At 42.2% G+C, this 10,381-nt stretch overlaps 1 protein-coding gene across 3 annotated transcripts in view; it reads left to right on the forward strand.

The window, feature by feature from the left end:
* Positions 1–8,822, forward strand: part of TCAIM (T cell activation inhibitor, mitochondrial) — a 37,542-nt gene extending 28,720 nt beyond the window's left edge. For all 3 annotated transcript variants that reach the window (XM_012099468.5, XM_042235917.2, XM_004018258.6), the window contains exons 9-11: positions 2,714–2,946; positions 3,537–3,668; positions 6,833–8,822. In XM_012099468.5, the coding sequence (XP_011954858.1) occupies positions 2,714–2,946; positions 3,537–3,668; positions 6,833–7,073 (606 nt within the window). In that variant the 3' untranslated portion in view covers positions 7,074–8,822. The remainder of the gene's footprint in view (positions 1–2,713; positions 2,947–3,536; positions 3,669–6,832) is intronic.
* The last annotated feature ends 1,559 nt before the right edge of the window (positions 8,823–10,381 follow it).

The following is a 10,381-nucleotide window of genomic DNA, read 5'->3' on the forward strand; positions in this document are numbered from 1 at the left end:
AAATACCTAAAAGTGGAATGGCCAGATGTGTTAGGGTATTTTAACTTTTCAAGAAACTGCCAATACTTCTTTTGGTGATCTTTTAATTAATTAATTTATATATTTTAATCTCACTGCATGGCACATAGGATCTTAGTTCTCTGACCAGGGATCGAACCCACGCCCCCTACAATAGAAGCATGGAGTCCCAGTCCCTGGACCACTGGGGAAGTCCCTACATTAGAAGCATAGAGCCCCAGGCCCTGGACCACCAGGGAAGTCCCTGCTATGGTCATCTTTTTATTTTTAGCCATTCTAAGAGGTGTGTGGTCTTATTTCATTGTGTGTTTTTACATTCCTCTAATGATGGATGGCAGTGAGCATCTTTTCATGTACATATCTGCCATCCATATGTCCTCTGTGAAATATCTGTTCATATCAAATATCTGACAGAAGATATTTGCAAACCACCTATCTGACCAAGTCTAATCCTAACCCTAACCCTTTGTATCTAAATATATAAACAACTCTCAAAACTCAATAGATTAAAATAAATAAATAAAAAATAATTCAGTTAGAAAATGGGCCGAAGACATGAACGCACACGTCACAGAAGAGGACGTACAGATGACAAATAAGCTCATAAAACACCATATAGAAATGCAAATTAAAACTACAGTGAGATACCACTGTACACCTGTCAGAATGGCCAAAGTGAAAAACAGTGACCACCACATGCTGGCAGGGATACAGAGAAACAGGATCCCTCATCCATTCCTGTTGAGAATGTGAAATGGCCTGGGCACTCTGGAAACAAGTCTGGCAGTTTCTTACAATACTAATAAACACATGCTTACCATGTGGTTTGGCAGCTACCCTCTTCCTCTTAGGCATTTATACTAGAGAAATGAAAAAGTATGCTCACACAAAAACTGTGCATAAATGTTTATGATAGCAAACACAAACTGCAGTGCATCCACGCAGCAGAATGTCATTCAGCAATAAGGAATGAACTGCTGATACAGTCAAGATCTTGGGTGGATCTCAGGGCCATTGTGCGATATGAAAAAAGTCAATCTCACATGATTACATGCTGTATGACTCCATTTATATAACATTCTTCAAACAATAAAATTAAAGAACAGATCAGTGGTTGCCAGGGGTCAGAAGTGGGGGGAGCAGAGGTGTTGGCAGCTATGGAAGTGCAGCCGAGGGGATCCTCGTGATGCTTCCAAGTTTGCGCATGCTTTTTTCCTCTCCTAAAACTTTCCCACATGCGACTGACCTTCTCTGCTCTTTCTTTTTAATTGAAGTACAGTTGATTTTCAATATTGTGTTCATTTCTGGCATACAGGAAAGTGATCCAGTCATATATACATATATGTATCCTTTTTCCTATTCTTTCTCATTATGGCTTATTACAGGATACTGAATTTAGTTCCCTGTGCTAAACAGTAGGACCTTGTTGATATTTTATATAGCAGTTTTTCATACTAACCCCAAACTGCTAATTTATCTTCCCCCACCTCCTTTTCCTTAGACAGACTCTTAAGTTTGTCTTCTATGTCTGAGGGTCTGTTTCTGCTTCATAAATAAGTTTATTTCCATCATATTATTGATCCCATATATAAGTGATACCATATGGTATTTGTGGTATTTGTCTTTGTCTTACTTCGCTTAGTATAATCATCTCTAGCTCCATCCTTGTTGCTGCAGATGGCGTTATTTCATTCTTGACTGTGGCCAAGTAATACCCATTGTGTGTATATATACACCACATCTTCTTTATCCACGCACCTGTCAGGAGACATTTAGGTTGTTTCTGTATCTTGGCTGTCGTAAATAGTGCTGCTATGAACATTGGGGTACATGTGTCTTTTTTATAGTTTTTGAAGGAATTTCCATGATGTTTTCTATAGCGGCTGCACCAAGTTACATTCCCACCAACTGTGTAGGAGGGTTCCCTTTTCTGCACACCCTCTCCAGCACTTGTTATTTGTAGACTTTCTGGTGGTGGCCATCTGACCGGTGTAAGGTGATACCTCATTGTAATAGTTAAGATTTGCATTTCTCCAGTAATTAGCAATGCATCCGACCTTCTCTAAATCCTCTTTATCTTTTATTGGTCACATCAGATGTCTTAGGAACCTTTGCTTGACTCTCCAGTCCCTTCACCCTGAGGAGGCATTTGTTACGCTGAATTCTGATTCCTGTTTTGTTTCCCTGCACCCTGACCATGAGCCCCTGACAAACAGGGGCACAAACGCTTAATCTCTACACTCCAAGGGCCCATTTTAGTGCTTTAATTCACTTACAGATGCTTCATAAGTGAATTTAGTTAAACTAAAATTCTGAAGAAATAGACTTGGAGTTGAAATACATAGACTTTATTTCATTATACCTTCATTATATCATTTAATTTGTGTAAACTAAGATTTCTACCTGAATATTTACATATTAGTACTTAGGACTTACTTTTATTTGGAACGTATTTCTTTTCTTTTGCAATCCCTTCAGTTCCTATCTAAAAGTCCCTAAGATTTACAGTGGTTTGTTTTGAATATTAATATTTACAGCATTCCATAGTCTTTTTCTTATCACTTACTTGAACTTTCCCTATAGGAAAAAAATTTTCTTGTTAGAATTTCTCATACCATTGATTGGAGTCCTAAATTTGGACTCTTAAAGTAACAAAACTAAATATTCCTTCCTTTTCCTTTTTTAAATACTGTAGCTTTTTGAAAGATTACCGAGTTATTTTGACCTGCAGAGGAGGCTGGCACATTTGGAGGACCAAATAAGCTATCTTCTCGGTGGCATCCAAGTTGTTTATATTGAAGAATTACAGCCAGTGTTGACACTTGAAGAATATTACTCTCTTCTTGACATGTTCTATAATAGACTCTTGAAAAGTCGAATACCTTTTCACCCTCGAAGTCTGCGTGGTTTACAAATGATCCTTAACAGGTTAGTATCTGAAACTGTTACTTTCATTCATTCACTCACACCAGTTGTATATGTATTGCATGAAATTGTTTTGTATTTCCATATGCGATTCTTAGCAGTTAAAGAAAGGAAAAGGAATGTTACTACCTCCATTGGCAACAGTTTTTACACATGAGAAAAGTCAACGTGAGAGGATTAGAAAGATTGAGTTTCTTGAACATTCTGTAAATAACATTGCCACTTACAGGGCAAGTCAGTCCTGTGGAAAACTATAGGATTAAACTAATGTGAAATCAGCAGTGTGCATTTCTGGCACTGTGCTTGGAACTTAAATGCATTGTCTCTCTTTAGCTCTCAGAACCTCACCATGGAGTGGGTTTCTGCCCCCATGTTACAGATGAGGAAGGCCACAGGAAGGATATGGTCATCCTGATAAAATGTTTCTCTTTGGGGACAGCAAAACTTCATGGCAGTTTTGCTCTACCTTTAAGGTAGATTTTCCTAATGAATTCCTTTTCCATTAATCAGACTAATAAAACCATTCCTTCAGGGGTGGAACTTAGGGGATGGAGAGATGGCTGATTCTTCCTTTTATGTATACTTTATTACAGTGACAGATATGCCCCAAGCTTGCATGAACTCGGGCATTTTAACATCCCAGTCCTTTGTGATCCAGCAAACCTCCAGTGGTTTATTCTCACCAAAGCCCAACAGGCAAGAGAGAACATGAAGAGGAAAGAAGAGTGAGTACTCTTGGCCCTCTTCCTGTCTTACCATTCTAATCTAGTCTAATATTTAAAAATATTTAGGTATTCAGAAAGGTGGGGTGGAGGGATAAATTAGGGGGCTGGAGTTACCGTATACATTAGTATACATATAAAATAGATCATTAACACACACCGACTGTTCAGCATTGGGAAGTCTACTCAACACTCAGTAATAACGTATATGGGAAAAGAACCCAAAAAAGAATAAGGTGTATGTGTATGTAAAACTGAGTCAACTGGTGTGACATGAAAGAAACACATTGTAAATAAACTGTGCTCCAGTAGAAAATACGAATTCCATGATAAGGAAAAATACAACTGCCTATCCTCGACCCCCCTATCCTAACGGGCTACGCGGGTGTCACGTCCGATGGGCCTGAGCGGGCATGGGTCCCAAGGGTGGACTGTTCCTGGCTGAGGGAGGTGGGAGGATGGGAATGCAAATGAGCCTTTCCCTGGATCCGCAGGGCTTCGTCCTTAGTGCATGGAACCTCACTCTTCAGATCCAGGCTGGCCCTCCTCCACCCACACCAAGCCTACTGTTGCCCACAAATGCTGGACGGCTCTGTGCTGGAAGAGCTTTGGAAAGTCACCCTGTCTCCATGTTGCCTGGTGGTAGGGTTTCCACTTCCAAGCTCCTTCCTTAGAGTCGCTCCACCTACACACAACAGCAGCCTCAGCATCAGCGATTTCCTGGGGTTAAGATTTGTTCGGAGAGTGATAGGTAAAGGAAAAAAAGTAATGGGACACAAGCCCTTCCTTGTTGGTTCAGGCACTTTCCACTCCAATTTAGAACCTAGAAACACAACTTCTAGGGCTCTGGTTGCCCGAGGAAGCAGAATTGGGCATGAAAAAATGCTGCTGCCTGTGTGGCCACTTCTCATAACAACAGCTTCCAACCAGTGCTGATGGACACTTAATATTCACAAGGCCTGCAGGGCTGTAAATGACACCTGCCTTCAAGAAATGTCCTGCAATATGTAGTTGAAAGAGATGTCAAAACAGGGCAGACTTTCAAGAAGCCAATCTCAAACTGTTTAAGAAAAAAGTACATGAAAAGATGCTGAACATTGCAAAATGCTGGAGAAAAGCAAATCAAAACTACAGGGTATCTCCTTGCACCTGTCAGAATGGCCATCATCAAAAAATCTACAAACCATAAATGCTGGAGAGAATGTGGAGTAAAAGGAAACCTCCTCCACCCACCATTGGTGGGAATGGAAACTGGTAACAGCCGCTGTGGAGAACAGTATGGAGGTTCTTTAAAAAGTAAAACTAGAGCTAGCATATGATCCAACAGTGCCACTCCCGGAATCACCCAGAAGAAACCCGTGTATCCGGAGAAAACCATCCTTTGAAAAGGAATGAATGCACCCCAGCGTTCATTGCAGCACTCTTTACAATAGCCGAAACATGGAGGGCACCAAAATGTCCCATCGATAGGGGAATGGATAAAGATATAGTACATGTTGCAATGGAATATTACTCAGGCATAAAAGACAATGAAATAGTGCCATCTGCAGCAACATGGATGACCTAGAGATGATCAGAGAAAGTGAAGTAAGTCAGAGAGACAAAGACAAGTATCACAGGCTGTCACTTACAGGTGGAATCTAAAAATTGATACAAATAAAGTAATTTACAAAACAGACTCATAGACCTAGAATATAAAGTTATGGCAAAAGGAGAAAGGAAAAGGAGTACATCAAGGCTGTATGTTGTCACCTTGCTTATTTAACTTATATGCAGAGTACATCATGAGAAACTCTAGGCTGGAAGAAGCACAAGCTGGAATCAAGATTGCTGGGAAAAATATCAATAACCTCAGATATGTAGATGACACCGCCCTTATGGCAGAAAGTGAAGAGGAACTAAAAAGCCTCTTGATGAAAGTGAAAGAGGGGAGTGAAAAAGTTGGCTTAAAGCTCAACATTCAGAAAACGAAGATCATGGCATCTGGTCCCATCACTTCATGGGAAATAGATGGGGAAACAGTGGAAACAGTGTCAGACTTTATTTTGGGGGGGCTCCAAAATCACTGTAGATGGTGATTGCAGCCATGAAATTAAAAGACGCTTACTCCTTGGAAGGAAAGTTATGACAGACCTAGATAGCATATTCAAAAGCAGAGACATTACTTTGCCAACAAAGATCCATCTAGTCACGGCTATGGTTTTTCCTGTGGTCATGTATGGATGTGAGAGTTGGACTGTGAAGAAAGCTGAGCACTGAAGAATTGATGCTTTTGAACTGTGGTGTTGGAGAAGACTCTTGAGAGTCCCTTGGACTGCAAGGAGATCCAACCTGTCCATCCTAAAAGAGATCAGTCCTGGGATTTCTTTGGAAGGAATGATGCTAAAGCTGAAACTCCAGTACTTTGGCCACCTCATGTGAAGAGTTGACTCATTGGAAAAGACCCTGATGCTGGGAGGGGTTAGGGGCAGGAGGAGAAGGGGACGACAGAGGATGAGATGGCTGGATGGCATCACTGACTCGATGGACATGAGTCTGAGTGAACTCCGGGAGTTGGTGATGGACAGGGAGGCCTGGCGTGCTGCAATTCATGGGGTCGTAAAGAGTCAGACACAACTGAGTGACTGAACTGAACTGAAGGGAGAGGGTAATTTAGGTGGTTAGGATTAAGATATATATTAAGATATATATAATTTATATAATCAACAAGGACCTAATGTAGAGCACAATACTCGACACTCTTTGTCATAAGCTATATGGGGAAATAATCTAAAAAAGAGTAGATATAAGTGTATGTATGACTCAGTTTAGTTGCCCTATAGCTCCTGCAAATACAACGTTGTAAATCAAGTATACTCCAAAGATTTTTTTTTAAGAAATGGGAATTCCCTGGTGGTCCACTGGCTGAGACTGTGTGTCCTCAATGCAGGGGGCCCAGGTTCGATCCCTGGTTGGGGAACAGGATCCTACATGCCGCAGCTGAGACCCAGTGCAGTCAAATAAGTAAATATTTTAAAAAAACAAAAATGGAAGAACCATTTTCAGTGTTGAGAGTAGAAACTAATAGCCCGATATACAAAAACTGGGTTCTTTTTAATGTTCATTTTATGTTGTTTTATTTGGTTATAGCTTGTAGCAATCATTCTGTTTTGTTTTTGACATAACAGGTTGAAGGTCATTGAAGATGAATTGATGCAGGCTTCCACGAAGAAATTCTCTCTGGAAAAGTTTTACAAGGAGCCCAGCGTTTCTAGTATACAGATGGTGGATTGCTGTAAGAGACTTCTAGAACAATCGCTGCCTTACCTACAAGGGATGCACCTTTGTGTTTCACATTTCTACTCTGTCATGCAGGATGGAGACCTTTGTATTCCTTGGAATTGGAAGAATGGAGAAGCCATTAAATAACACAGAAATCTATATTATTTTTTAAAGAGATAAGAAACTTATTTAAAATCCACAACTTGATATAACAGTATTATTTACATGTTACAGGAACAGAGTTTCTAATTGCTGCTTTGGAAGTAGACTTTTTAAATTAATTTCTATTAGGAAACTTGTTTTTAAAAGGTTTTACCTGCCAATGGTTTCTTATTCCTCCCCAGATAGTGTTTATCTGATTGGCAGAAAAGATGTTAGAACACATTTGTAGTGGTATGAAAATGGAGGATTCTACCTCCATGAAAGATATATATATATATATATATATTCTTTTTTTATATATATGCGTGAACACTGGTAAGTATAAACAGGTCTCATTCAGTATAGCTCTGAAGTCTTGGAACTCATTTCCACATGCAGCAATTCAGCATGCAACTTCATGGTTATATCACATGGTATCAGTACACATACCTATACTTTGTAGCCAATTATGTGCTGTCTTGAGTCCAAAACAGGTGACATGGGTGGCACAAATTCATGAACCGAATTTTGCCTAAAGACAGAGGAGATTGGAAAAAGTCACTGAATGAACATACGATATTGACGTTACCATAAGCCATCTGCGACAGTTTGTTAAAGCACATCCAATGACGGGGGATTTAAAGTTTTCAATAGGTACATGTATATATGTATGACTGAGTCCCTTCTCTGTTCCTCTGAAACTATCACAACATTGTTAATCGGCTATACCCCAATACAAAATAAAAAGTTTCTTAAAAATAAAGTTTTCCTACCCGTTAAGATACTGTAATTGTCAGCAGCCTATAACCAAGAGACAGTGAATTTTTTTTGAATCATTGAATAAGGTGATTGATTTGTTTTCATGGACAGACACTACCCAGAAAAATCCTTGTTTCTCAAAGAGTTCTACCAATTAGGGTCCAGTTTGAAATGATTCAGACCACTCAGGATCTGTCACCCCTCTCTACCCTGGTCTTCCAGTGATTGGAGCACAGATTGAAATGCCCGAGTCACCTCCTGTCCACAGTTGTGTGGACTTCGCTGAACCTATAACCCAGCCCCAAGCTCTGTAGACACAGGGCTCCTCTGCAGATATTTCCCTTAGGACAATATTTTCTTTTTACCAGATCCCAAACCTCTTCCACTTATTTCTCAAAAGGACAAGGTGAATCCAGGTCTGTAACACCCATTTTTGAGGCTCTTACTGCTGCAGAAATAAAGGAAATTTTCCATAGAGTATTAGAAAGGCAGATGTTAAAATCAATTCTAGAAGCATGTTTTAAATTTATCTAAAATTGATTATTTGAACAGTTAAAGTGCAAATGTGTGTGTGAATAAGTATTGATTTGTATTTAGTATAATTTGTGCATACCACCCCTTTTAACCTGTGCCTAACAACTGTACTTATATTTTTTTTTCTAATGTAAAAATGTTGCTGCCTGTGAAAGTTTTCCAGAACCAAATAATGGGAGTGAAACATTCTTCAGAGGTTACACAGGAAGATTTACTGGAGGGACTTCAGTGGTGGAACAGTGGTTAGGACTCAGTGCTTTTACCACTGAGGGCACAGGTTCGATCCCTGGTTGGGGAGCTAAGATCTAACAAACTGCATGCCCCAAAAAAAAAAAAAAAAATTGGAAAAATAAGTTTGGATTATGCCATTTCTAAGATCAACTAATACAGAATCCTTAGTAATATGTTTTGAATTGCACTTTGTCTCAGAACTGTTACATAATAAATAATACGTTAACCAGATCATCACTTTCTCATTCATTAATGGTTTACAGCTATTTCAACATAAAGGAATTTACAAAAACATCGTTGCCTGTTTATGCCTATTTGACTTCCTCTCCCAATCTAACAAAAAAGTTCTGGAAAAACTTTCTCTCCCACCACTGAAAGCTAGGACAGGATCAGACCCCTCTAACCTTGAATCCTCAGCTCTCCATAGGAACCTGAGCCCTGAGCTCATCCAGGGGTGCACCCTCTGCCCAGGCTGTCCCGTCAGGGAAGTGTTCATCCAGAGGCATGACTGTCCACAGGACAGGTCTCCCAAGGCCCCGCCTCCTTTCTAATCCTCCTCCTCCAGGCAGCCTCCCTGAGTCACGAGAGGGCTGTGGGCCTTGAGGGATGGACAGTTGGGCAAGAGGAGCCATGGCTGCTTCAGGAGCCAGCTCCCCTTTGGAAACTGCTAACCCTTGGCCTCAGTCTCCCCATCTGTGAAAGGAGGCCCAGGGCAAGTTCTTGGAGCTCTTCCTCACCCTGAGTGAGTCTGACCCTGGAAAAGAGCCCTCCCTTGGACGGTCCTTGGCCACCAGCCCAGGTGCCTCTTGCTCCTCAGCAGTTGGAAGAGGAGGAGGAAGTGGAGCTGCCAGTGCCCAAAGCAGACCTGAGTTGACACCAGGGGACCCTCTTCCCCGCCTACATCCCAGCTACTGCAACCTGGTTCTACTGGTCACTCCAAACCCTGTCCTGTTACAGAGCACTTGAGGGACTATTTTCTCTAAGCTGACATGTTTCATACAGGGAAACTATAAGGTGAAGGTTTGGCGCCAGGCCCTTCTGTCTGCAGCAGGCAGGGGATGTGGGATTAGAACCCAGGCACCCCAAGGGCTGTGAGGCGTCCACGCGGGCGGGAGCACCCCCAGCTCTGGGAGCGTCCACCCCCAGGTCAGCACCAGGCATTGTGTGTGTGTCAGCACCACACATCCAGCAATGCGATGGTCCTATGAGGGTGGAGCGCCTTGGGGTCAGTCGTGTCAGTCCTGGCCACAATGGTGCACACAGGTCAGCGGGGGGTCAAGGCTGACTTTACCTGGCCCTGGGCGACCATTGTGAGGACCAGCAGAGGTGGTGCACCTCTGCTCCTCCTGAGTGACCTGGCAGTGGCCTTGGCCTTGCCCCTCAGTCCAGACTGCTCAGGCAGCCCCCACTGTCCCTGCTGTAGCTGGGCCAGGCCATGAACTGGGTCCCACCAGTGGCTGCAAGTGTTCTGGAAGCAACATCTGTATACCTCTGCCCCAAAGTCCACCACAGCAGCTCATGCTGGGGAAACCGGCTCAGCACAGGGCATGGCCACATGGGAAGGAGCCATTGGATTTCACCCTCAGTCTTCAGGAGGTCAGTTTTTCTTTCTGTCACCACCTCAGGCACTGGCCTAGACCAGATGTCAGCAGGCATAAGGCAGGGTTTCCGGGTGAGCAGGACGAACAGCAGGAAGGCGTCAGAAGGTGTGACAGAGACACGACACCATCCATGTAGACAGCGGCCCTGGGAACTCACTTTATCTGCCCCTCCAAGAGCAAGTAGGATGG

This window comes from Ovis aries, chromosome 19 (assembly GCF_016772045.2).
Source record: "Ovis aries strain OAR_USU_Benz2616 breed Rambouillet chromosome 19, ARS-UI_Ramb_v3.0, whole genome shotgun sequence".
In the NCBI taxonomy this organism is placed as follows: domain Eukaryota; kingdom Metazoa; phylum Chordata; class Mammalia; order Artiodactyla; family Bovidae; genus Ovis; species Ovis aries.